Source organism: Pelodiscus sinensis, chromosome 31 (assembly GCF_052426305.1).
Source record: "Pelodiscus sinensis isolate ZL-2025 chromosome 31, ASM5242630v1, whole genome shotgun sequence".
NCBI lineage: Eukaryota > Metazoa > Chordata > Testudines > Trionychidae > Pelodiscus > Pelodiscus sinensis.
Window position 1 is genome coordinate 1,959,697 of NC_143082.1, and position 26,789 is coordinate 1,986,485.

The window sequence follows — 26,789 nt, forward strand, 5'->3', positions numbered from 1 at the left end:
GGTGGGAGTGATGACGGGGCAGAGGTACAGGCGGTGGGGGTGGCAACAGGGGGCAGAGGTACAGGCGGTGGGGTGGCGACGGGGGGCAGAGGTACAGGCGGTGGTGCGGGTGACGACGGGGGCAGGGGTACAGGCGGTGGTGCGGGTGACGACAGGGGGCAGAGGTACAGTCAGTGGGGGTGGCGACAGGGGGCAGAGGTACAGGCGGTGGTGCGGGTGACGACGGGGGCAGAGGTACAGGCGGTGGGGTGACGACGGGGGCAAGGGTACAGGCGGTGGTGCGGGTGACGACGGGGGCAGGGGTACAGGCGGTGGGGTGGCGACAGGGGGCAGGGGTACAGGCGGTGGGGTGGCGACAGGGGGCAGGGGTACAGGCGGTGGTGCGGGTGACGACGGGGGCAGGGGTACAGGCGGTGGGGTGGCGACAGGGGGCAGGGGTACAGGCGGTGGGGTGGCGACAGGGGGCAGGGGTACAGGCGGTGGTGCGGGTGACGACGGGGGCAGAGGTACAGGCGGTGGGAGTGACGACGGGGGCAGGGGTACGGGCGGTGGGGTGGCGACGGGGGCAGGGTACGGGCGGTGGGGGTGGCGACAGGGGCAGGGGTACAGGCTGTGGTGCGGGTGACGACGGGGGCAGGGGTACAGGCGGTGGGGGTGGCGACGGGGGCAGGGTACAGGCGGTGGGGGTGGCGACAGGGGCCAGCAGCGAGGGCAGAGGCTGGGTAGGGGCATGATGACCCCACAACCACAAAGGTCACAACCTGGGGGGGCAACAGACACAGGAGGGGAGGGGGAGAAGAGAGAGGGAGGCAAAGGTCACAGGTTGCGAGTCAGGTGAGAGGTCACGGGCCAGCCGTCCATTGGGCAAGGCAAAGGTCATAGGCTGGCACGTGGAGCAGGCCCACAGACCCAAAGCATTCTGGGTAAAAACGTGCCTTCCGCCCGGGCAATATAAGCTGATACAGCCTGGCTCCTTTCTAATATGATTGGCCGAAGCAGCTGTCAATCTGGCCAGAATTTCAATCACGCTCCTCCTTATGCCCACAAAGTCCCGCCTTACTTGGTGCCCCACCCCATTGGGGCAAACACCCGCTTCCCTGCCTTCTACAGGTCCAGAGCGCTGTCCATCAGCGAAAGCCCCACCTCCAGCACTCACTAGCCAATGGGTTTCCTAATAGGCAGAGTGGAGAGGCATGATTGGTTCCTATTCAGTCAATAAAACTCTGAGATCATTGGCTCGTCCTCCAATAGGGAGCTGGAGCTGCGGTCGATTACTTTTTATGGGCTTCACTGACTGTCAATCAAATTTCGACCCACCCCATCTTTGCGTCTAGACTTCGGCCAGTCCCCGTTTGTGTTTGGCTTGGGTACGTGTCACTCACTACTAAGACCCGCCCATGCACAGCGCCATCCAATGGAGAGGCAGCGTGTGGAATCCCTTCCGTGCGAGTGGCTACAGTGCCTGTCAATGAACTTCGCGCCTGCCTTTTCAGCGTTCAATAGCTGCTCCGGAGAGGCCAGGCCTGAGCGTTTGCCATCTCCGATTGGCCCATTCTAATGTCAATCAATACACCACCAGCCCATCGATCATCTTCTCCAATGCGTGTCCCAAGACGAGCCACATTTCATTTCTGATTGGCTTCGTTGCGTGTCAATCAATACGGGCTCTCAACTCACTCTCCTCCAATAGAAAAGCGAACCAGGGACCGTTGCTTGCGCGATTGGACGAGCCCCCTGCCCTTCAATTTTAACACCCGCCTCCCATCCCTTTAATAGGCCAGTCAGAGACGCCGGCTCCTTCCTGATCGGGATTGGCTGCCTGCCGTTGTCACTCAGAGCCCTCCGCGCGTGTGACTGGCCTGCGAGCCCGGAGGGGGGCGGGGATATCGCCGAGTCCCCGCCCCCCGATCCCACCGTGCTTTGCGGGGGTGTGTGGAGAGCTCGGCCTGGTTCCCGCGTTGAGCCCTCGCCGCCGCCGCCTCCTCAGCGTCTCTCGCCGGCCGCAGCCGCCGCCATGTCGGACTACAGCCCGGCCGGGCCCCCGCCCTCCGGAGGGCCCCCCGGTGGGGGAGCCGGCGGAGCCGGAGCCGGGGGGCCGCCCCCGGGAGGCGCGGGCGCGGGCGGCGCGGGGGGGCCCGGCCCGGGCGGGGCGGGGGGGCCGCCCGGCGGGATCCGCAAGGACGCCTTCGCCGACGCCGTGCAGCGGGCCCGACAGGTGAGGGGGCGGCGGGGCCGGGCCGGGCCGCGGGGGGTCGGGCCTGAGGCGGGGGGAGGGGCCGGGCCATGAGGGCGGGAGGGGTGGGGCGCGGGGAAGTGAAAGGGGGGGAAGGGCTGCAGATGGGAGGGGGGAGGATGCAGGAGGGGGCTTGGCGGGGGAGGGGAGCAGCGCAGGGTCAGCCTGGGGGCAGGAAGGGGTGCAGAGGGTGGGGGGAGGAGGGGAGGGAGGGGTACGGGTGGTGGGGGAGGGGGAGGAGGAAGGGGGCTACAGACGAGGGAGGGGGAGGCGGAAGGGGGCTACAGATGGGGGGGGAGGGGGGAGGAAGGGGGGCAGACAGGGGGGAGGGGGGGGAGAGGGGGTGCAGACGGGGGGGAGGAGGGGGGAGGAAGGGGGTGCAGACGGGGGGGAGGAGGGAGGGGGGGAGGAAGGGGGGATGGGGGGGAGGAGGAGGGGGAGGAGGAAGACAGATGGGGGGAGGAGGGGGGAGGAGGGGGGTGCAGACGGGGGGAGGAGGGGGGTGGACGGGGGGGGAGGGGGGAGGAAGGGGCTGCAGACAGATGGGGGGAGGAAGGGGGGCAGATGGGGGGAGGAAGGGGGCTACAGATGGGGGGAGGAGGGGGGAGGAAGGGGGCACAGATGGGGGAGGAGGGGGGAGGAAGGGGGCTACAGACGGGGGGAGGAGGGGGGAGGAAGGGGGCGCAGACGGGGGAGGAGGGGGAGGAGGAAGGGGGTGCAGACGGGGGGAGGAGGGGGTGGGCAGTCAGGGCTGGGAGCAGAGAGGAGGGGGAAGGGGGGCAGGGAGTAAGGGCGATGGGGTGGAATGAGCGGGTGGAGGAAGTGGTTTGCGCTGTGGGGGCTGGGACCGAAGGGAGCTGGGGGAGAGGTCTGGAGTGTGGGGGAAGGGGATGTGCTGGGAGTGAGGTGGGAAGAGGGCGTCCTAGGCTGCGAGGGCTGGTCGTACTGGAGTAGAGTGAGGGATGTGGGGGGAAGGGGTTAGGGGCTGGCAGAGGCGTGCTGTGTAGGTGTTAGAAGCAGAGGGGTTGCAGGTCTTTGGTGTGGCAGGTGGGTAAAGGGCTGGTAAAAGCTGTGGGAGGAGAGAGGCTGAGGGAAAAGGCGCAGGAGGGTGAGGGAACCCCTCTCCAAGGTGGCCTACTCCTTCCCCCATGGGAGTAGGACTCTCACTTCTGTCACCAGTTGCAGAAGGTAAGAATTCTTTTGCATTGAGCTTCAGGATTTTATGGTCCATACCAAGGTTGTTAGTCTGGGTCTCATGTCACGCATGTGGAAGAGGGAATGGCCAAGCCCCTGGGTCTGTTCTCTGGCACGTAGCCAGCAGAGAGCTCTGCTTAGTCCTCCCCTGTTTCTGACTGCAGCACCTTGGGATCTCATTTGTAGTCCCACATGAAATGAGGATGTGTTATGGGGTGGCCCTCCTTAATTCTGGGGCTTTCTCCATGTTTTCAGTATAACTCTCCCAAAAGGAGAAGGCTGGCAATGTTAATCCATCAACCACCTGAGGACAAGGATATCTAACTTAATGGGGCAATAGGGCCATGATGTCCCCATGTACCCCAACTTCTGCAGGTGTCCCTTATTCTGACTAGTGGAATGCTATAAAACCCCAGAGCCATGGGCCACTAACTGAGCAGCTCAACCAAGTCTGTATCACATACAGAGTCTACACAAGAGGCACCCAACATTTGGGGGACAGTGGTAACACTTCCCACTGGAATAGTGGAGCAGTTTAGCATCTTTTTCAGCTAGGCAAACCACTGCAACTCATGACTTCTTTTCCTCAGACTATAGAGGAAGCAGCATAAATGCTGACAACTCAGTCACAATTCAGATGAACAGTGGCATTTTGCAAAAGGAATTTCTAAGTTGAAAATGTCTATATACCTTGCTCTGTTTCGTGGGCACTGGTGGCTGGATATAGTGGTGAAATGTGGTCTTTGCTAACATGCAGGGAAATCCTGCACTAATTTTGCCACTGCCAGGAGGTAGAGAGATGTTGGTGATTTGGCGATGTTTTATTCTAATTTTCTTCCCAACTTTTAGGTGTATCTTTCTGCAGTACTAAAATCTTGGGATATTCATGCATCTGTCGGATGCTTCAGTATAAAACTGAGCTTAAGTTTGGGAAATGTATTTCTAAATTATTACACCCTTGGATGCTTTGTAGCTCTCCCGAGTCTGGCCCTTAAAATTTGTTTTTGAAAGTGAGGGTATTAATTTTTTTGGAGTGCAAGGAGCAAAGCTCCCTTTGTTAAAAAGTGAAGGATCCCCAAACTGAAACAAATGTGCAACCTTAAAATTAGGAATAGGTTTGTTTTTAATAAAATGAAGGGGTGTATAGGATGGTATTATGGACTACTAGAGATACAAATTCTTTCATTTCTGTGTCACTGGCTGAAATCCAGTCCTGCTTGATAACTAGCAAAAGTGCTTGCCATCTAATGGTGTAGCTGGGCTAGGGAGTTGGGGAACAGGTGTGCCCTCAACTTCTCTCAATAGTAATGGCAGTTTAAAAATGTCATTAAAAATCACACCCTATACTTGGTGAAAGCCCTAGTGTAGACCCAGTTATGCCAGCACAGAAATACTTTCCCAGGATAGCGTCTTTTCTTTGGAGAGCTATGCAAGAAGTCCCCGCACAAGCACTCTTAATCTTCCTCTCCACTAGTTTGAAAGTAGAGCCCTGCAAGAGACTTTTTAATCCTGCTCCTGTCCTGCCCACTCCGACCCACTCTTATTTCTTGATTTTTTTTAATCCTGCTCCCACCTCCTAAAACCTTAAATCCCCCAAAACACATTCCCCTGTAAAACTCAACCACCCTGTCAATGGCCTGTCTATGTAGTAAAGGAGTTCAGACATACATGTTATCATTTAAAGAACAAAAACAAACCTTGCTTAAACCATTTTATTTAGTGTTTCCCCACAACTTACCGCCACCCACTCTCACCTGCAACAAAGTAGATTTTACATGTTCCTAGCATTCCCTTTAAACTGCGCTTGTGTGGCCACTCAGGAGAAATTCCAGTGCCACCCAGCTGATTAGCAGACTCCCACCGCTAGGTTTTTGTTCCTGCTGGTGGGGCACATCCCCATATACTTTGTGCATGGCAAAACATTTATGCCACACATGGATGGGAAAGTTTAGAGGGGACATTGCCTGTCCTCGCTGTTAAGGCAGCAAACCTGTAGAATCCATCCTCCTGCAAGGCTGTTTGCCAGGATGGGTTTCTTGTAACTGTCCCAGCAAACCTTTTTCGGTCGAGACTAGGCTAGGTGTCGCTCCTCTTTTCAGTGAAAAGGTGTGCGCAGCTCACTGCCACCGCAGGTCAATTGGCTTCCTCACCAGAAGGGCAAAGTGTTGAATGGGCCATGGAGACTGAACTGTCCTCTGCCCCCAGAGAAGTGTCCCTCCAGGTCACTTGAGAATTGCAGTTCTGGGCAGGGATAGTCCTTGTGAATCGCACAGCAGCAAGCTTACTGTCTGCACTTAACGGTAATTACTAGTAATAGTGGATGACACACATTGCTGGGGGCGTTGTAGGGAATTGTGCCTTGCTGTTGGACTGCCCTGGCTGCACTTGATTTGGCTGGGTAGAGAAATCTTTGACCTCCAGTCCTGTCAATCTTGCACCTTTTATGAACACGATAAAACTGACTTATCTGCCAATACCCAAGCACGGGATTTTCTCTGTCCTGCAACAGCTGAGCACATCACCATGTCCTCTACTGTCTTCAGGTGCCTGTGGTGGTGTCAGCTCCTGTTGAGCAGAATCCTAAACTTGAGTTGCAGCAGGTAAATAAACAAGGGAGCTACTTCTAAAAATCAGTTAAAACTGGTGTTAATGCAGTGTTAAGGTTGTGAATTTAAATGGGAAATACAAAATGTAATCATCCGGTAGGCTGAATTCTATCCTAGTGAATCTTAATTGTATACAAGCTAACTAGTAACTGAAAGAATGCATATTAATATTGTTAGTGACGATATGTAAGTTACACCTTTGTTCTGTGTACGCAAGTTCAGATTCTCAGAAAAAGGCTATTGCAATGCTTGACTTCTTAATTAAAATTTGCAACCTTAATGTTCTATTAACAATTTTTTTTTGCTTTTAATTTCCTAAGTTTAATGGAAGGGAAGACCATGTCTCAGAGTTGTGTACGCTCATGGTCATATAAAAGTAATGCATGTGCACACTTAATAGACACAAGTGTATACTGATGCTTCCAGGGAGCTAGCTGGAGTGTGAGAAATTTGAACTGGGCGTGAGCTAACAGTTCTGCATACAAGCAACACTTTTGTGACCCCCCCACCCCCCCACATCCTGAATGAGACCAAGTCTGTCTCAGCTGGCATTCAAAAGTGGACTCTTAGCTAGTGAAATTTGCTGCTGTTCATTCTGTTTCCACACTCACATTATTTGGAGTTGATGGGTTCTTGACTGGGGGCTGTATGTCTGGTAGGTATACAGATTGGAGGTACTGCCACTTGTTACATCTGAACAGAAAGCAAGAAGGTACATTTATAATGCATTTTTAAAAGTGGTCTTTTTGCATAAAATTTCACATTTTGGCTGAAATGCAAGTACAGAACTCTCAGCCCTGGGGAAGTGTTTTTCGGAAAGTGTAAGCACAAGAGTTATTAGTTCGTAGTAGTTGCAGTTTTACAGCTTTAATAGTGTTTGCTACATGCAACTATTATAATAAATGTCATTAACTTGATACATAGACCTAGGCTAGAGCATATCTTTTTAGTGCTGTAATAACATGCTAGTCCTTGCTTAGCTTAAGTGTGATTGTTTAATGTAGTCCTCTGAGCTGTGTAGCCTGGTCTAGGACTCTTTAAATGGCATTGCCATGTATTGTGTGGGATATTTAATGGACTCAAGGTCCTAGGGCTTGAGAATACTTTGCCTTTGCTAATCCAGTTGCTTTTTATTTTCCCCATTGTTGCTAATTTCTGGCAGGATTTTCCCTTTGGTAACTGTATGATGCCACCTGCTTTCTTTTCAGATAGCGGCTAAAATTGGGGGTGATGCAGCTACCACGGTGAACAACAACACTCCAGACTTTGGGTTTGGGGGTCAGAAGAGGCAACTGGAAGATGGAGGTACTGCAGGGAGTTCGTTGTCTCTCTTTGAACGGCGCCGTTATGCAATAGGAGTGCTGGGCCTTGGTGATACTTAGCACTTTGTGCTTTCCTCTGTAGATCTGGGGGGGCTTTGCAGCAGATCCCTATTTACAGCTAGCACCTCTAAACCAGGCTCTGAGCCATTGGCTGCACTCGGAGTTACCCCCGTGTCGCTGTGCTCCTAGTCCCCTCCCCTCGCTGCCTGGCCCTCTGATGGCAGCACCTGCCGAAGTGCCTGTTGATTGTTAAATGTTCTGAAGGCTTTCTTAGTGAGGATGTACGTAGCTCGCATCTAGCCCCTCATGCTTTGGGCTGCTCTTCTGTGCCACATGCCAGCCTTGGAGAAGGGAGGCTGCCTGTAACTACTAGAAGGAGATTGGCTTGAATCTAATCTACTCCCTTGTCTTTTAAACAGACCAGCCAGAGAGCAAGAAACTGGCTGCTCAAGGTGACTGTAAGTACAGCTTCTGTTAAAAGGGATGGGGAAAATAACTAGACAGTGCCTGGGGATGTTCTGTAAAGCCCGCCGATAACTGCTGCTCACCTGGAGGGGTCATTTCACATGGAAGCTGAGAGAATAAGAATGGCTGGGGTGATAGATGGAGGAGGAAGATTTGCATTAGAAATGTATAGGAACTTATTGATGATCTGGTGGGATCTTTATCTCCCTTAAAGTTTGCCTGGATAATGATTGACTGACTGATTTTTGGCTTTCTGGCACTGTTCTGCATTCCACTACGTGATGTCATAACCCCAGACCTCTCCTGCTTTTTCTTTCCAGCCATGTCTGCTCAGCTTGGACCGATTCATCCTCCTCCCAGGTAATTGCCACCGTCACCCTCCTCCCCTGCCCTCAGTCACACGGCTTGTGAGCTTGAACTGCACGTTCAGGACCAAGTTAGTGACCCCTCTTGAACTTCAGACATCTTCAGAGGGCAACAGTTGGGGTGCCCCGAAACTGGCCAAGCTGCTCTGCTCAGATGTGAGGCTTTACCCTTGGAGTCTTGTGACATGCCTTTGGGGAGACTGGTTGCTCCTGGCATGTGTGCGCCTTGTTGGTAGTGAGGGACGTGCTTCTTGGCCACCAGCGCGGTACTTCTAGCTCTTGTGCAGCCTTTGCGTTAGGTTTCCTAGATTTGGCTTCTGTAAAGCTGGCGCATTGTGTGCACACGCTGCTACAGTGGACTCCAGGGCATGTGACTAGCTTGCCATGTGTACCCCTGACACTTACACAGCCCCTAGACTGGTGCCAATTGTTCTGCCACCCTCCAGTCTGGCCCAGCAGGACAAAGAAAGCCCTTTCTCTTGTTTCTGATCGCTGCAGGTGAATATAGGGTCCTTTTTTGTTACCCTCCCACTCCTCACTTTAAGCCGCTGACCGTTTCCCTTTGCAGGTCTACAGTGACTGAAGAGTACAGAGTACCTGATGGCATGGTGGGACTCAGTGAGTATTAGGCAGGGCGTGGCCTGCAGTTGCTTTAGTGAAAGGCTTGTACTATTACCTGAACTTCACCCATACCTTCCTGGCTTCCCTGTGGCCGTCACAGAGCTTTCTGCAGAAAAGCTTGGTTCTGTGCTCTGTTGCCCTTCCTTGTGTTGGGGACAGCTCTCCGAGGTCTCGAACGCCCACTTGAGTCTTATCTGATGCTCTGGCAGTTCTGATGTGGTACTTGTGCCAGCCAGGGGAGAGTCAGGGTGGAACATGTTGGTATTTTGAACACTGAGGCTCGGACTCCCTGCTTTAAATGGTAGGGATTCGATACTGTGGGCAACTTCCTAGCCAGGTGTGTTGTCACCGTGGTGGTTGGCACTTCCGTTGTGCACTGAGGTTGTGGCCTGTGAGCAGTGGCATGGTTTCCCAGGAGTGTTGTTAAAGGCTCTGTGTTTCTCTCCCAGGGAAGAGGGGACGTTCATTCTTGTCTGGCTGATCTGAGAAGCAGTGACTGGCTCTGAGGAGAGTCCAGGCCTGTGCCAGAAGGGGAATGGTGGCTGTAACAGGCAGCTTGGTGCGAAGCAGGAGGAAACTGGGCTCCGTGGCATAAGACCTGTGCCCAGGAAACTGCTGATTTCCAAGATGTGGTTCAGTTGGCTTGGCTTTCTGAGCTTTGAGGCTAGAGGAGGAGTTGGCGAGTTGGGATGCACCAAATTCCTTCAGAGGCGTCTGGTTCCTTTAGGCTGCCCTGGCCCTGTGGCGATGGCCTTTTTGAGACTCTTAACTAGATGGACCGTTGGAATCTGTTGCTTGTCTTCTCCCTTCTGACGTCCACAGACTCGCTTGGGGCACGGAGCTGGAGCCCTGGATTCTGATCTTGCCTGCTGCCTCAGTTTCCCCCCTCTAGAAAGGGGATAATGAAACTTGCTCGCCTCTGTAGGGCTCATTGAGGCTCTTGACAAAGTGCTGCATGTTCCCTGCGAAGGCTAAAGTCACCTTTTGACCGACAGTGTTGGGGGCCTACCACTACCTTGGGTTCGATCCTTTTCACTGTTCCTCCAGCAGAATGTAAGGCAACTCTCATCTGCGTGGAGATGGCTGGGGCTCTTAAATGGCTTTCTTTTTCAAGTGGTTGCCGATGAATAGTCCATAACTGAATTACGGGAAGCGTGTTACTTTGAGACGAGTCTTGTAGGGACATTGCCTCTCCCGGCAGCAAGCGGCGTTCCTTAGCGGTTCTTCTCCTTTCCTTTTTTTCCAGTTATAGGAAGAGGCGGTGAACAGATCAACAAAATCCAGCAGGACTCTGGCTGCAAAGTACAGATATCGCCAGGTACGGGCGGGTGCGCCGTGCAGCAACTCGGCAGAGTGCTCGTGCTAGACGGGTCCTTGGGAGTGTGAACTCATCCCTGGCCCCTTCCTCTGAGGGGGAAGTGTATGCTGGCGAGTGTAATTGCCCCTGTGAGCAATGGCTGTGGTAGATTCTGACCCTCTGGTAGAAGTCATTGGGCTCTGTGGGAGTTGCTGGGTGGGGTTCTGTACAGTCTGTACTCTCCATGCTCCCTTCTAGTCTCAAATGTGATGGGGCGTGCTGCTGGCCTTGAGCGTTCCCTGGCAGTGTTGGGCTGGGTTTGGGGAGCGTCCGTGGCGCATTGGACAGCTCGGGCCAAGCCTGGGACACAGTGAGCTCACTCGTGTACAAGAATGTCTGACGACTGTAGCGATGCCGGCTAAATCCCACGGGTCGCTGATCCAACCTAGCAATGCCAATGGCACCAGCAGGTGAGGGGCATGTCGAGCCACGGGGCACGGTGTGGATCTGCTTAGAGAACTTGGCTGTCGCGGAGCCGGGCCTCTTCAGATCTCGGCCCAGTTAGTCCAGTTCGGCGCCATGGCACCTGGATGGTCTTCTGAACTCTGGCCTAGTCGATGGGGAGCGGAAGCATAAGCACATCTGTAGAGGTTCCTGGTGCCGTGCCCATGGGGCCTGTCATTTACCGCGGTCTTCTCCCACAGACAGTGGCGGCTTGCCAGAGCGGAGCGTCTCTCTGACTGGGTCCCCGGAATCTGTCCAGTGAGTAAAGCCTCTGTTTTGCCATGGGCTTCGGTGTGGATTGTGCTCGGGTCTGTCAGGCAGGGATTCAGTGCTGAGCTTTGAGCTCAGAGCTCCAGGGCTTGCTGGCAAGTCCCTGCTGGAGGTTCTCGCCCGTCCCCTACCATCTGCCGGAGTCCTGCGGCTCTTAGTGGCTTTCTTTCCCTGCTGCAGGGAGGACGAGGGCCTTGTCAGGTTGGTGGGGAAAGACCTTGGAGAAAATTCACACCCCCTCCCTTTTCCAAATAGTGAAATTCTGAGCAGGCGGTTTGCAAGCGAAGGGTCTCTGCCTCTTGTGAGGCTCTTGTGCTGGGGACAGGGTTTGGCCATAGCACATGGAGCCAAAATGCCCAGTTGTAGGTGCTATCGCTCAGGGCTCTTGCTGGCAACAGCAGTGTCCACTTGGGGGTTAGGGTGTAGCAAAAGCAGCTCTGGGCAGAGGGCACTGTGGCAGCTGGGCCTGTCTCCTTGGCTGGCAAACGACCTCAGGAGCAGGCTGGGCGAGGCCGTGTGAGCATGTGGCCCGCGGGGCCGGGCGCGCGTGGACAGATGGCTGAAGGGGGGGCCCCGCCTCCTGCTCACCGTGGCTGCTGTTTCTCTGCCCCTCACAGAAAAGCAAAAATGCTGCTGGATGATATTGTGTCCCGGGGCCGCGGGGGGCCGCCCGGCCAGTTCCACGACAACGCCAATGGGCAGAACGGCACAGTGCAGGAGATCATGATCCCCGCTGGCAAGGCGGGGCTGGTGATCGGCAAAGGCGGGGAGACGATTAAGCAGTTGCAGGTAAGGGCTCGGAGCCGCCCCGGCTGCGGGCCCAGTGGGCCGACAGCGCCTCGCGGTTAGGGCAGGGTGCCAGAGCCCCCCTTTCCTGGCTCTCACGGCTCCACCTCTTGCGCCGTGGCTCTTGTGGCCTCTTCTCCTTGGCCACAGAGAGGGTTGTGCGCCAGGGCCGCCCTGGCTCCCTCCAGAGTCCTGTGTCACTAGTGTGCTGTGCCCTGTTAGCTCGGGCAGGGGCTCAGTAACACCCGTCGCACGCCCCTCGGCCTCGGCGCTGCTATGCCAGGCCTTGTGCCAGGGAAAGCTCACCTACCCCGTGCAGACTTCACCAGCCCTGGCACGCCTAGAGGCAGTTGGGCTTAGCCTGGTCCCTCCAGCCCTGCTCAAGTGCAGCAGAGCTGGGGGCACCCTGAGTCACGTGGGCATCAGCCAGGGTGCAGGGAGCCCTGCCCAGTCGGCGTGTGTGCGGAGAGCTTACGAGCTGGGAACGGAACTCGCTGGCAGTAAGACCCTGGAGATCCCCAGGTCCACAACCAGCTAGGGCCTTGTGCTGGGAGCAGTGACGCTTCAGGGCTGGTCTCGGTTGGTCAGTGCAGCGGCTGTGGGGCTGAGTCTCTCTAGAGATCATGGGAATGGTCAGTGGGCAAGTCTGTACCTTCTGCGCCCCTCAGAGCTGCGGTTGGCGCAGGCTGTGGCAGGCTATCGCTGGAGCTCTCCAGCCTCGCCTGCCCCCTGGCTGACGCCTTCCCTTCTCCCTTCTCCTCACTGCAGGAGCGAGCGGGCGTGAAAATGATTTTAATCCAAGACGGTTCCCAAAACACCAATGTAGATAAGCCCCTTCGGATAATTGGAGACCCTTACAAAGTCCAGGTGAGACAGACGGGCTCCCCCCGGGAGCGTGTGTGCGGGGAGCCACCGCAGGAGGCAGACAGCCTGCGCTTTTGTCGGTGGGGTGTTGTCCATGGCGAGGGCTTGTGGATGGTAGAAGGGGGTTCTCGTTACGTGGCCCCTTCAGTGCAATAGCTGTCAACGTTGCCAGAATGCTGTCCCCCTCTCTGGAGTCCGTTGTCATGTGTACCCCTGAGTGCACCTCCCCTAAAACCACTTGTTTCGTGATACGAGCCTTTAGTTCATACTGATTTGGCTAGTGCTTTTTATGTAGCCTGTTGTAAAACAAGGTAGATATTTGGCTGGTTGCTGTACCCTCTGGAAGACCTCGGCGTACCCTGTATGCAAACCTCCGCTTTAGTGGTGAGTGGTTACCTGCCTTAGGGCTGTTCCGAAGTGGGCTGCTTTGGTTTGAGCCTTTTAAATGTCCTAGCACGTCACTTGGATCTCCCCGGGGCACCCAGAACACGCCCCACGTTCCAAATGGCCTTGTGCACATGCCTCCCCCGTGCAACCACTCTGGGGCCAGCCGCAGAACCTTGTTTAGGACAGGAAGTCAATAGTCAGACTGGGGCCAGGGCTGCTGCATGCCTGGCGGGATGTACCCGGGAGCGTGCCGGCGTGGACAGCTGTGACTTTCCTGGAGCACTGAGATCCTTTCTGCGTGGGGCTTGGGGTCAAAGCCACTCGCTGGTGGAGCCCACACGTCTAACGGAGGCATTCGTGTGGTCCAGTGAGCCTCAGTGCTGCTTGCCCTGAGAGCCAGGCCTGCAGCACAGGGGTCGCCGGCCCCTGGCTCACGTTGCCATGTCTTGTTTGCAGCAAGCGTGTGAGATGGTGATGGACATTCTGCGCGAACGTGACCAGGGCGGCTTCGGTGACCGAAATGAATACGGTTCCAGGATCGGTGGAGGAATAGATGTAAGACCAGTTTGGCGCGTGAGTTTGTTTCACTTGGGGATAATGGTCCCCTGGTCGGCTGCTGCTGGTTCTGTCCAGGGAGGATGCTGTGTAGTCTGACAGTAGGGGGCAGCACTCGCCCAAAAACCCGTTGGCCTAGCGTCCTGGGAATGACTTCCTGTTCTCCGCTTAACATGGCTCCTGCCCTTCGCTCAGGTCCCCGTGCCCAGGCATTCTGTCGGTGTGGTGATCGGCCGCAGCGGAGAGATGATCAAGAAAATACAAAACGATGCTGGCGTTCGGATACAGTTCAAGCAAGGTGGGACCCCTAAAGAGCTCACCTCTTCCCCTTCCCCCGAGTGTCCCTGCAGACCCATCGCCTGCCCGCTGACGCCTCCTGATGGTCGCCTACCAGACACTCAGGGTGGGCTCATGCACCGGCAGCTCCCTCGGGTGCAGACGCTGCGAGGCACGGCATTGGGTTCCACAGCGCCCTCGGGACTTCTTCCTGAAAACCAATAAGACAGATTTTTTTCCCTTGGAAAAAGCCCTAGAATTGCCCATCCTGTGTCCTGCCTCGGGTGAAGGGCTCAGCAAAGAATCCCTCCCTTCCTCCTCCCCCTGCCCTTGCATGACGGCAAACAGCCCAGTGCATTAAGCAGAGTGGGATGCATTGGGGCCAAGCAGCCGGCATCAGCCACTTCCGGAGGTGGGTAACCTGGCTGGGGGGACCGGTGGTGGACCTGGGATGGCCAGTCCTGTGCTCCGAGCACTTAAACATTGGGCAGGCTTCGCTCGCGCTTCGAGAGGTGAATGTCCCACATTGTGTGGTTAAGTGACAGTACCTGCTGCTTCTGACGGATTGGAAGTGTCACCTGCCCTTTGACCCTGCTCCCGTGTTAAGGAAACTGGTCCCATGCCAGCGTCCAAGGCAGACACAGCACCGTAGCCTGGTCTGTGCAGTCCAGTCATCGTCTGGAACGGTCCCCCGGCACTAGTACCTCCAGCTGTCCAAGCCTTGTCCCCTGAGGTGTGCTGGGGCGCATGGCAGAGGTGCTGCTAACTTCCGTTGACGCTGCCGTGAACGCCATGGGAAGACTTGCCCACTGCTAACACGGTGTTCTGGCGCCTGGCGAGAGCCCTGCTCGGAGTCGGGCCTGGCAGTGGGCGCCTTGCTTTGAGCTGGCTCCTGTGCTTGTTTCAGATGATGGGACGGGTCCAGAGAAGATTGCCCATATTATGGGGCCCCCAGACAGGTGCGAACATGCTGCCCGGATTATAAACGACCTCCTGCAGAGCCTTCGGGTAGGTAACGCCGGGATGCCCTGCTCCGGCATGCTGCCCTGGGAGAGGTCGGCTCCCCACCCAGTGAGTGTTCCTTAGTAGCCCTAAGAATAAAACCTGTGGTGCTGCTTTTCTGCTGTGTGACGCGTAAGGGGCCTGAAAAGTTGAATTTTCCTCACTTTAAATTCTGGAAAGCGGGGCTGAGATCTGTGGTTTGGGGGGCCCAGGCGGGAGAGCTCTGTGTCCTGCAAGCTCGTAACCCCTTAACTGGAAAGCGGCGTGTTGCAAGCGGGGGCTCTGTCCCCCAATGCGAACCAAGGGTCAGGTGGCGACTCAGAGCACGTCTACACGGAGGGGGCTGCAGTGCTACTGTGGAAACCCCTTCGTGTAGGCACTTCCAGCTGTGCCAGAGGGAGCTGTCCGTGGGGGTAACCGCCTCTGGGGCTCTGCTGATCAGTCTGCTGTTGGCCTAGCTGCTTCGCTGCTGGGGTCAGTGGGGCTTAGCGCTGGAGCGGGGGCAGGCTGCATTTCATACACTGCTAGGACCGGAAGGGCCTCGAGAGGTCCTAGACTCCAGTCCCCTGCCCTCACGACAGGACCCAGCACTGACTAGACCATCCCGGATAGATGTCCATGTAACCTCCTCTTAACTATCTCCAGAGATGGAGACTCCACAACCTCCCTGGGCAATTTATCCCAGTGTTTGACCCCCCTGACAGTTAGGAAGTTTTTCCTAATGTCCAACCTAAACCTCCCTGGCTGCAGTTTAAGCCCATTGCTGCTTGTTCTATCGGAGGCCAAGATGAACAAGTTTTCTCCCCCCTCCTTGTGACACCCTTTTAGATACTTGAAAACGGCTCTCGTGTCCCCCTTCAGTCTTCTCTTTTCCAAACGCTTTTCAGGGGCAGGCAGGGCCATGCAGGCTTTTGGTTTCTCATTATTTCAGGTGTGGCGACTTCATGGCTGTCCCAGTGCAGCCTGTAGTGTGGATGCCGTTAGAGTAACTCCCAGGTTTTACCAGTAGAGCTAAAGGTCAATGTCATTATCCCCATTGTACAGAATGAGGGAAACTGAGGCACAAGGAGGCCTTGCCTTGTGTTGTCCAGCTGGGCAGTGGCAGAGCTAGGAATAACCCCAGCGCTCCTGAGCCTCAGGCTAGTGCTATCTCCGCTAGACCACACTGCCTCCCCGATCTGCGCTGTAGAGTGGTGTCGGTCCCTTCCTGCGGGGGCTAGCTGTACCAGCCTGTCCCCACTACCGGGCAGGCCAAGAGGGAGCTGAACAGAAATGCTGGGGAAGGATTTGGAGGGGCTCCTAGTCATGTGGTGGTGTCACTAGCACTAGCTCTGTTCCCAGCCCCCCGAATGTAGAACAGGGGTAGCAGGGCCAAATGCTGCTCTCTAAAGGGCCGTGTTCAGGAGGGTGGCCCCTAGCTGGAGGTCGTTTCCATGACGTCCCTCGTGCATGTCTTACAAGGGGGCCGTGTCCACCAGAACCTGCGGGGCTGCCTGACACCTGGCTTGGGGGGCAACAGCGAAGGGCGATGGTCTCTGGTTCCAGTTGTCATGACCTGTTCCACCCCGCAGCCCTCCCCCGGGTGGTCGCTGGGGCTCGTGACACCCCCCTGCCCTCGCCGCCCGCCGCTTTCCCTCCCCTAGGAGGCTGCTGTCACAGCTCTGAGTCTAGGCACCTGACCTACCAGGCCGGCTTCCTCCCTGAGGCGCCTCATTCCCTTCGCTTCCGTTGGCATTTGCTCAGCTCCGCGAGGGGCAGCAGATTTCTGGCTCCTGTCTGCCTGCTGCTAGGCTGCTCTGACGCGCTCGGGCCCTGCGGAGCACGGGGCAGATGGCCAGGCACAGCGGGTGCGCTGTGGGGCAGGTGGGAAGGGATTTGGCGTGGCAGTGATGTCCAGTGGTTAGAGCAGGCCCCGCACACAAGCTGAGCTCCGAGTGGAGTGACCCTGTTCAGGAACTTCGGCTAGGCCTAGAGTGGGGAACCTCTCTGGAGTCGGGCCACTGACCCTCAGAAATCGGGCGGGAGCCACACAAGTGAAAAGCACAAAAAACCAAACTCCAGGATCCTCACTGCCCTGGCCCTTGTGAGGGGGAGAACCCCTCACAGGTGTGGCCCCCTGCTGAGAAGCAGGGAAAAGATTCCCCTCACGCTCCATCCCCACTGGGGGCGAGGCACGGCGACTCGGGGCTTACCCCCAGGGCCAGAAACTCTCCTGGGGGGCCAGGACTAATAGGCTCCCCCTAGGCTCGGGTAGGGCCAGAAGTGAGGGGTTCGGGCGTTGGGGGCTGGGCAGGTCTGAACCCACCTGGCCGGGGGTCATGGGGCAGTCCCTGGGCAGCATGTAGAACGGCTCCCAACTGTGCCCTGAGATGCCGCCACCCCAAGCGCTGCGCCCTGCTGCTCGTGCGGGCAGAGCTCGGGGAGGCGACTGGCACGTTCCCGCAGCCTTCGTTCTCCCTGGGCGATTCCCCGCCAGCGCCCGCTGGCCCTCAGCTGCCCCGCCTCCCGAGAGCGGTGCCCGGGCTCTTGTGCATTGCATGCTGGGGCGCTACCAGTCTTGGACATGGTGACTCTAGATCTCCATGGGCGTGGCTGCCCGTGGCCCTTCCCTGAGGCCGCTGTGGCTCTTGTCTTGCAGAGTGGCCCACCGGGTCCCCCGGGCCCAGGGATGCCCCCCGGGGGCAGAGGCCGTGGCCGAGGGCAGGGTAACTGGGGCCCTCCCGGAGGAGAGATGACCTTCTCTATCCCTACTCACAAGTGTGGGCTGGTGATTGGCAGAGGTGAGTGCCCTTTCTGCCGGCTCTCCCCTCCCGTGGCTGGCCCCTCCCCGCCCGCGCTCACCCTGCCCCCATCTTCCAGGCGGGGAGAACGTCAAAGCCATAAACCAGCAGACGGGGGCGTTCGTCGAGATCTCCCGGCAGCTGCCTCCCAACGGGGACCCCAACTTCAAGCTGTTTGTCATCCGAGGCTCCCCGCAGCAGATCGACCACGCCAAGCAGCTCATCGAGGAGAAGATCGAGGTGGGGGCGGGCCCAGCTCCCCCCTTCCCAGGGAGGGGCAGCTGTGCAAGGGAGGCGCTTGTCACTCACGGTTGTTTCCTCTCTCCAGGGCCCCCTCTGCCCAGTTGGGCCTGGGCCTGGGCCAGGAGGGCCCCCAGGCCCTGCTGGCCCCATGGGCCCGTTCAACCCAGGGCCGTTCAACCCAGGGCCGCCAGGAGCCCCCCCTCAGTAAGTACAGAGCCACTGGGCCTCTTGGAGGGGTGGCATGAGCCATGGGCCAGGGTCTCTTTCTGGGGGTGGGAGCTGCTACCCTAGAGAATCCCCTCCTGTCTGGAGCCCGAGCTTCGGCCCCTCCTTCCGGTCGCAGAGCAGGGGAGAAGTAGCCCCATGTTCTGGGAGGAGCTGCCCGCCGGGGCCCTGTCCCTGTGGGTTTGGCTCCGTCCCCGGCTGAGACTACAGAGACTTGGGGGTCACTGTGCACCAGGGAGGATGAGACGGGGGCGCGTGGCCTGTGAACTGGGGCGGATGACCCCGGCAGGTCGGCTGCCTGCCCGGCCCAAGAGCAGAGCAAAGCCGCTGCCTGTCCCCACTGGTGCTGCCTCAGGAAGGGGAGGAAGGTGCTTTGGGGGATGCGCTGGGCCCGCCTCCCCCTCCCCCTCCGTCAGCCTGTCCCCACCAGGGTCTGCGTGCCTGGTACCGCCCCTCCCCCCCCTCAGTGGCTCTGTTCTCCTTTTTCAGCCCGGGGGCTCCTCCCCCCCACCCCTACCCCCCGCAAGGCTGGGGGAACACCTACCCGCAGTGGCAGCCGCCCGCACCCCATGACCCGAGTAAGTACGGAGCCGACCCGCCGGGCGGCCTGGGTAGCCCAGGGCGGGAGGCCGGGTCTGTTCTCACCGGCGGCTCCTTCGCAGGCAAAGCAGCAGCTGCGGCAGATCCCAACGCGGCCTGGGCAGCGTACTACTCGCACTACTACCAGCAGCCCCCCGGCCCCGTGCCCGGAGCGCCGCCCGCTCCCACCGCGCCGCCCGTGCAGGGGGAGCCCCCGCAGCCACCCCCCGCCGGGCAGTCGGACTACACTAAAGCCTGGGAGGAGTATTATAAGAAACTAGGTAAGGGCCCGGGGGGGCCACAGAGCGGGGCGGGGAGCCGTGGCTAGAGCCTGAGGGGCCCAGCCCAGCTCCTTGTGAGCTCAGGAAAACCCCCTGGTCTGAGGGCCAGGATCTGCGGCCAGGTGGGGGGAGGGGCTGCTGGCGTTTGGAAGGACCGTGGGGCGCAGCCCGTGCTCCATTGGGCACCCGGCCAGCTGGGGGGAGGGGCCGCTGGTGTTGGGAAGCACCGTGGGGCGCAGCCCATGCACCATTGGGCACCCGGCCAGGAGGGGGGAGGGGCCGCTGGTGTTGGGAAGCACCGTGGGGCGCAGCCCATGCACCATTGGGCACCCGGCCAGGAGGGGGGAGGGGCCGCTGGTGTTGGGAAGCACCGTGGGGCGCAGCCCGTGCACCAGTGGGCACCCGGCCTGGTGGGGGGAGGGGCCGCTCTGGTGTTGGGAAGCACCGTGGGGCGCAGCCCGTGCACCAGTGGGCACCCGGCCTGGTGGGGGGAGGGGCCGCTCTGGTGTTGGGAAGCACCGTGGGGCGCAGCCCGTGCACCATTGGGCACCCGGCCAGGTGGGGGGAGGGGCCGCTGGTGTTCGGAAGCACCGTGGGGCGCAGCCCGTGCACCAGTGGGCACCCGGCCAGGTGGGGGGAGGGGCCGCTGGTGTTCGGAAGCACCGTGGGGCGCAGCCCGTGCTCCATTGGGCACCCGGCCAGGTCCTGGTGAGAAGATGCCCAGGGAGAGGTGGCTTGGCCACGCCCGTTGGCGCCAGTCCAACGCCAGCCGCCTGCGGGTCCCTGATGCGCGTCTCTGCCCACAGGCCAGCAGCCCCAGCAGCCCGGGGCCCCCCCGCAGCAGGACTATACGAAAGCCTGGGAGGAATATTACAAGAAACAAGGTGAGTGAAGCCTGGTGCTCCTCCGGGGGGGGCTGAGTCGGCGGAGGGCCCGGCTCACCCCTCTCTCCTCTCCCCTGCCCCTGGTAGCAGCTCAAGTAGCTACTGGCGCAGGACCAGGGGCGCCACCGGGACCTCAGCCAGACTACAGCGCAGCCTGGGCAGAGTACTACAGACAGCAGGCTGCCTACTACGGACAGACACCGGGGGCTGGGGGCCCAGTGCCGCCGCCGACGCAGCAGGGACAGCAGGTGAGTGACCGGCCATGTGCCCCGCTGCCTGCCTTCAACCCCCCGCTGTAGCTCCTCCTGCCTGGGTGAGAACCTCGGCCCCCCGGACGCGCTTCCCGAGCGGCATCTCTCTGCTCGTGCACCGGCTCCCACATCGGCCGTCGGCGGGGACTCAGCCCAGGACACCGCGACCTACTGCTTGAGCTAACGGACCCGGTCCATTAGCTGGAGGCAGTAGCAGACTCAAACCTCTGGATCAGACCCGCGCTGCGCTCGTGGATTTCCGCTGGCCCCACACCTGGGGGCGGGGGAGATGGGAGCTCAGGGGAATGGACGGAGCTGGCGCAAGACTCTCCTGTTTCCACTGGGCTCTTAGCTCTGGCTCGCTAGGCCGCCTTAGTAGCGTTAGGGGGTTTCTTACCCGTGGGAGGGTCGCTTTGTTAGCCCGGGGAGCTGGGGGATAGCGGGCCGTAGAGCAGCTGGACTAGTGAGCTTCGAACCTGGGGACTCGTTGGTAGCCTGGGTGCAGATTCCTTCGTTTCTGACCAGCTTCCCCTCCCGGTGGCACTGAACTGAGAACCGCTGCCGCTGAGCCCGGGACCTGGACGGCTCCCGCTCAGGCCTGGCACCGGGCTGTCGGCCCTGCGCTGGGCCAGGCGTAGCAGTTACATTCCAGGGCCAAGCCTTTCAGAAACGGGCCTGCAGATCCGGTTTCAGCCCCATTTAGGCAGCTAAGGGACGTCCCCAGCAGCACCCGAGGGCTCCGTGCCACTTAGCTGCCTAAATATGCCAAGCTGGGAGCAGTCCCCTTTAGAAATGCTTCCCCAGGCCCGACGTGGAGCTGATCTTCAGGGCTGACCAAAGCGGCTGCTTCCGAAACGAGAGTCTCTTCCAGGCTTGACCTGCCAATTTCCTTTCCAACCGCCCTGCTTGAGGTGGGAGCCACGGGCCAGTCGCTGCTCTGCTCCCTACCTTGGCAGTGCCCAGCCAGGGCCACGGCAGCAGAGGGCGACCCTGTGTTGCTTTGGACTCTTCCGTCCGCAGCCGTGTCTCTCAGGGGGTAACTGACTCCTGTCTCTCTCCCTGATCCTTGCAGGCTCAGTGAATTGAATGTGAACTTCCCACCCGTGAAACCCTTTTTGTTTTTGGAAAGAGAGATGGCCGCTGTTGGGGAAGGGAGCTGGCCTCTGGGTCTGAGTGCTGGGTTTCTTAGCAGGACCTCGGCTGCTCCTCCAAGTCTCTTTAAAATAAAATAAAAATAAAATCAAAATAAAAAATATCCGAATCCTTCATGTTGAGCCAGCTGTAGAAGATAGCGAACTAAAACTGCTGCAAGATCTCAGCCCTCCTGAAACACACGTCGATTTCAGGGTAACATGTTTTTTCTTTTCGTTTTGTTTTTAAAAAAAAAATAAAACTTTACAAGGAGAAAAAAAAATCACTCTGCTTTTTAGTTAGAGTTGGAACATTCCTCGAATAAGGTGTCGGTGTTTCAGATAAAAACCACCCCTTTCCCCCTCCCATTTTCCCCCAATTGGGACTGGTCTGTCATGTATTTCGTCTGTTCAAGAGGAAATTGAAACTGAAACAAACAAATTGTATGCTCAGTTTTTACTTTTTACCGCTTGTTTTTAACTTCACAAATAAATGATAACAAAACCTCCCTGTGTCTGCTGGGTGGTGTCTGTCTGTCCATAGGGTTTTGAAGCGGATTGTTCTCACGATGTAGCTGTTGTAAAACCTGATGAACTAAGAGCTCCTGTGGTTTTTTTATAGTTTGAGCAGGCGATTGTGCTTTGTTAAATAAAATGCTCTTTTTGTTTTGAAACCAACTCTGCTGCACTGTTTCTGAACTGCGCAACTGGCGCCCTGGAGCGCGCCATGTGAGGGGCTTCTGCTGCTGCCCCTCACCGCTGTATCTGGGCTGGGGTTGCCCGGGGCAGCAGGGAAGGACTCCTGCACCGCTCTGAGTAAGGAGGGGAGCGGGGGCTGGGCTGGTCCATGCCTCTGGTCTCTTGCTGAGCAATTCCCAGGGCCTGATCTGTGGGAATGGACCTGCCTAGGCGGGGCCTTGCTGGTCCTAGCACTGCAAGTCCCCCTGCCGGGCGCAGGGCAGAGCGCTTACCCAGCAGCGGGGAAACGAGGTGCAGACTAGCTCATGCCCTGGGCCCTCTGCCTATGGACAGATGCTCCGGCTGCACAGCAGTGACCCGGCGCGTCCCCCACCTGCTCTGGAGGGCTGTGCTCAGACCTGCCTTCCTTACGCTGAGGGCTGCAGAGCGCTACTGTCAGCCCCCTTGGGCTGGTCTCCTGCTCGGGGCAGGGTCCTGTGCAGCCTGTTTGCCTCCCTGCGCTGCGCAGCCCGCTCCAGGGCGGCAGAGGGGAGAGCTGTGCCCAGGGGCCCGTTTCTAGCGCCTGGGAGCTAAACCCCCTAGTGGGGGGAGCAGCAGCCTTGTGCTGTAGGAGGCCCAGCCCAGGCAGGGGGGGGCCTGTCTTGCATTCCCTCTCCCTCAGCCCCCTCCTGCTGGCATGTGTTCCTTGACCTGCAGCCTGTGCTGGGTGTCTCCCCCTCCCCTTTGCTGTCCGGCTGGGGAAAGTGGGTCTCTTCCCAGCCCTGACCTCTGGGTAAAGGCTGGGGCCTGTCTGCACTGCAGCTGGATTCCAGTTCAGAGTGGGGGGAGGAAAACAACAGGACTTGTGGCCATTGGCTGGCTGTGGCCTCCTTGCTGCTGCTTGTCCCATCAGGACAACCCACCCTAGCGGCTCTCTGGCTGGGCAGGCTTGCTCCTCCCAAGGGGGCTGCCGGAACGGGGAGGCAGGGTAACAGCCAGCATTGGGGCAACAGCTTCTGCCCCGGGGTCTCTGCCACAAGGCTGGTTAGCACCATGCAGGGCAGGAAACTCCCCCCCTTGGGGTCTGGGCGTAACCCAGCTGGGACAGGAGGGGCCCTGAGGCCTAGGCTGGGCCCTGGGCTGGACACGCCCTGCCCTAGCTCCCCTGTCTGCAAGCCTCAAGCTTCCTGCTGGGTCTCCAGAACTAGCGCCAGCCGCCTGGTACTGCCTCTGGCTGGGAGAGGGGGACAGGTCCCAAAGGACAAGGCAGGAGCGAGTGCAGGGCCAGGAGCCGTGCCTTTATTTGAACACCGCCCCAGTGGCTGGGTGGCGGGCGCCAGGCCTACAGGAGGCTGTCGATGACGGAGCAGCACTTTGTGAAGATGGCGTCTTCCGGCTCCTCACCAAGAATCTGCAGGACACAAGGGAGCGGCTGGGGCAGAGCAGCACGGGGCAGGGGCCCTGCTGTGGGTCTCTGAGTGCCCCTGGGGGTGCAGCACTGGCTCTGCTCAAATCTGCTTCCCCCCCCTCACCCCTGGATGCTTCCAGGGGCCTGGTGAGCAGTACCCAAGATTCTGCCACTGGGGTGGGGATGAAGCTGTTGGCATAGGCTGGGCCCTGGCTTCCTCTTCTCTTCCCCTCCGCCCCCTCCCATCCTGCAGGGAACCACCAGAGCTGGGCTCCATGAACCTCAGTTCAGAGGGAGCCAACCCCCCCCTCACTGCCTGCTCTGGGCGGGGGGAGGCGTTACTGCTGTGGAGTGCATGCGCCCCCCCCCCCCCACACCTACGTTTCTGAGCAAGTTCTTCTGCTGGTAGTAGGCGACGACGGGCTCGCACAGGGAGTAGTGCGTCTCCAGCCGCTGGCGGACGGTGGCCTCGTTGTCGTCCGCCCGGGTGCCCGTCTGGCCCCGCAGCAGCAGTCGCTGGATCATGGTCTCCGTGGAGCAGTCCAGGACGATCACAATGTTGGGAGGACGCCCCACCTGTGGCATGGTAACCCCCCATCAGGGGGCTGCACCAGGCCAGCAGAGAAATGGGCGCTGGGGCCAGGCCCCTCCTGTGCCTGGTGCGTAGGGGGAGCTGGAGCCACCCTGCGGCGTCTGAGCTGGCCGAAGGACAGGGGGAGCAGCGGCCGCTCGGTTCCTCTCAACACCACCTTTCCCGCCCCGCTGTCAGCCCCGGCACTTACCACGTTCTCAAACTCCTTGGCCTGGTTCAGCTCCCGGGGGAAGCCGTCGATCAGGAAGCCCTTGGCCTCCTCGCTCTTCAGCAAGTTGGCGTTCAACAGGTCGAGGACGAAACCCTGGGGAGACGGGAGCCCCCTCAGCTCTGGGGGGGGAAGGGCTTTGGCCACAGCACACGCTGGGGCCCCAAGGCCCCCCAGACTGACAGGTACTGGCGGGAGCCCAGATCTTCTGCTCTTGGCCTCTCCCCTGTGCTGGCTACTGGGCGGGGGGAGGGGGGGGGATGCTGAGCCCCAGCAACCTTCCTCCATGCAAGCGCCAGGCATAGGCTGGTTGCAAGGAATGAGCAGGCCTGAGGTGGGCAGAGGGGCTGGTAGTGGGGGGCTGGGCTCTGCAGGGAGCCGTATGGAGCCCGGGCCTGTGGAAGGGGCCAAGTGCAGACCTGCCGGGCAGGATCGTTCCCAGGGCCACCCCGGGAGCTGGGCTGCTGTAATCCATGAGGGAGGTGGGGCAGGAGCTCACCAAAGGCACGAGTGCCCCTTTCATCATGATGTCCTTGATCTGCCGCCCCTGGCCCGTGGGCCGGCCGGCTTCCTCTCGCAGCAGGTTCCCCATGCCCAGGTGCTGGAAGTCGTACTTGGCGGCCAGCCTCTCGCACTGCACCCCCTTGCCGGAGCCGGGGCCGCCGATCACGAAGACAATGACTTGCGACTTCAGCTTCTCTGCGGCAAGAGACAGATGGGGCAGAGGAAGGGGTGAGGCCAGGATGGCTGGGCTGGGGGCTGCCCCGCTGGACGAGGCCCCAGCTCATGGTGGGGTGGCTGCGGCAGCCCGATGGGGACAGTGAGCTCCGGGGAAGGGGCCTGGTGTGACGCTCTTGGATTCTGATGTGACCATACAAACTGCTGCCTCCGCTGCCAGGGGTTTGCACCGAATCTTGTACAAACTGGGCGCTGTGCGTGGAGTTCAAATACTTGCTTCCTGGACGTACTGGCAGGGGCTGGGCCAGCCCATGGTGGCAGGATGGCCAGGCAAGGGGGCAGGCCACAGCGGATGAGCTGGTAAGCTTGTGGGAGCAGATCAGCTTCACGCATTGCCACGTCTGGCCCCTGCCAAGCGGACGCTTACGCTGCCCGTTCGTGTGCACCCCTGGGGGGACAAGAGGCAGCTGGGCCTCCGCACCCCACTTGCTCCTCATCTGCTTGGCCGAGACAGGCCTCCGGGGTGGAGGGGAGGGGGTCAGTCCTGGCTGCCATGTGGTGGGACCAATTGTTCTCTGGGACCCAGAGGAATCCTCCTCCACCCTCCCCCCCACCTGTCCACACCAAGCAGGGAATGAGTTTGGAGCACGCCTCCCCCCCAGGAGCTGGATTCTAGCTGGGGGGGGGGGGTTCACACCTGCCGCTTCCCACAACCCTGCACCCAGCACACCTATTGTAGCGAGCCCGGAACCAGCTTCCTTCCCCTAAATCCCAGCTAAGCCAAAGCGCTGCTAGGAAACGCATCAAACACCCGTCTAGCGACCTGCTGGCTGAGCAGAGGTTCCCGGAGGACTCGTGCAGTAACAAGACGGCAAATTAAATCCTCCAGCAGGGCCAGTCCACTCCCATGCTTGGGCAGCTTTGCCTCTTCCCTTCAAGGCTGTTTCCCAGGCCTCTCTCAGCTGATCTCTAGACCCCGCTCCCCCAGAATCCTGGCTCCCTGGGCTCTAACCAGCAAGACGGACCCTCCCGTTCAGACAGTCGTAACCCTCCGAAGGCACAGAGAGACCCTCCTCTGCCCCTAGAGCCAGCTTGCTGATTACCCTGCAGTTCAGGTTTCAGAGGCTTAGCAGTTTTAGGAAGCCGGGCCTGGCAGAGTCCCATCTTCCAGGGTGCAGACCCTTCTCGGGGGGCCCCCCCAAGGCACTGGCCTGGCCTGCAGCCCTCAAGCTCTCATGTAAAACTAATCTGGCCATTTTAGCCCGGCCCCTGCTACTTAGCCAACCGGGCTTTCTGATGTCACAAGGCAGCCCTGGGCTGGCCTATGGCCTGGGACAGGAGCCGCTGAGATTCCACTGGGGGGGTGGGAGTTGGTTGCAGTGGCTGCTGGAAGTGGGGGGAGGCAGAGGAAACCGGAGCATGGGGTCTAGTGCCCAGAACACCTGGCCCAGGTGTGTGCCAGCTCGGCTACTTGCTGCGCCTCAGCTCCCCCGGGCCAGGGGGCTATTTTCCCAGCTCCAGGATCTCGGGATGGCGCCAGTGCCCCGGCTGCCCCTCCGGACTGGGTGCGAGAGGGGAGAGAAGGGCCCGAGGAGACAATGGACCCGATTTGCAGGGACTTTGTGCTGCTGCGAGGAGCAGGGGCAGCCTTAAGCCCCCTCGGTGCTGAGAGCAGCCTGGCTCGGATCAAGCGTAAGAGCAGCTGCTCGACCCCCCCCCAGCCCCACGTCCCCCTCCCCATTGACAGCTGACCCTAGGGCGTGAGGCTCGCCCATCCACAAAGGGGGAGGGGGCCCTCCATGGTACCCCCTGCACACACAGCGCCCACTATCCCCCCCGGCGGGGCCCTGGGCCAGGAACCCCCCCGCTCCGTAGCCCCAGTCCACCGCCCGTTTGGCCAAAAGCGCCATATATCCCCCCCCCCCCCCCGCCACGGCCCCACCCCCCCGGGCCAGGGCCCCTCCCCCCCGCCACGGCCCCCTCCCCCCGGGCCAGGGCCCCACCCCCCCCGCCACGGCCCCCCCCCCCGGGCCAGGGCCCCACCCCCCCCGCCACGGCCCCTCCCCCCGGGCCAGGGCCCCACCCCCCCCCCGCCACGGTCCCCC

General features: G+C 59.4%; 2 protein-coding genes across 10 annotated transcripts; one reads left to right on the forward strand and one right to left on the reverse strand.

The window, feature by feature from the left end:
* Nucleotides 1-1,886: 1,886 nt before the first annotated feature.
* On the forward strand, nt 1,887-21,629 carry KHSRP (KH-type splicing regulatory protein). 9 transcript variants are annotated; one of them, XM_075917169.2, is made up of 21 exons: nt 1,891-2,215; nt 5,971-6,027; nt 7,242-7,338; nt 7,775-7,813; nt 8,141-8,180; nt 8,754-8,803; nt 10,053-10,124; nt 10,808-10,865; nt 11,495-11,666; nt 12,432-12,530; nt 13,371-13,487; nt 13,665-13,767; nt 14,653-14,816; nt 17,386-17,527; nt 17,607-17,767; nt 17,856-17,974; nt 18,485-18,573; nt 18,658-18,855; nt 19,662-19,739; nt 19,827-19,987; nt 21,063-21,629. In XM_075917169.2, exons 1-21 carry the CDS (start codon nt 2,015-2,017, stop codon nt 21,069-21,071), a joined length of 2,226 nt encoding a protein of 741 aa, XP_075773284.1. In that variant the 5' UTR covers nt 1,891-2,014; the 3' UTR covers nt 21,072-21,629. The 9 variants fall into 9 exon arrangements, with proteins under 9 accessions (XP_075773282.1, XP_075773281.1, XP_075773284.1 ...); XM_075917167.2 differs by having other exon boundaries at nt 1,887-2,215; nt 19,830-21,629; XM_075917166.2 differs by having other exon boundaries at nt 1,890-2,215; nt 19,827-21,629.
* LOC102447890 (adenylate kinase isoenzyme 1) lies at nt 21,359-26,390 on the reverse strand. Its single transcript, XM_006113760.5, has 5 exons — nt 25,788-26,390; nt 24,506-24,705; nt 23,989-24,102; nt 23,588-23,782; nt 21,359-23,209 (listed from the first exon to the last, which is right to left on the reverse strand). Exons 1-5 carry the CDS (start codon nt 25,846-25,848, stop codon nt 23,141-23,143), a joined length of 639 nt encoding a protein of 212 aa, XP_006113822.2. The 5' UTR covers nt 25,849-26,390; the 3' UTR covers nt 21,359-23,140.
* Nucleotides 26,391-26,789: the final 399 nt, after the last annotated feature.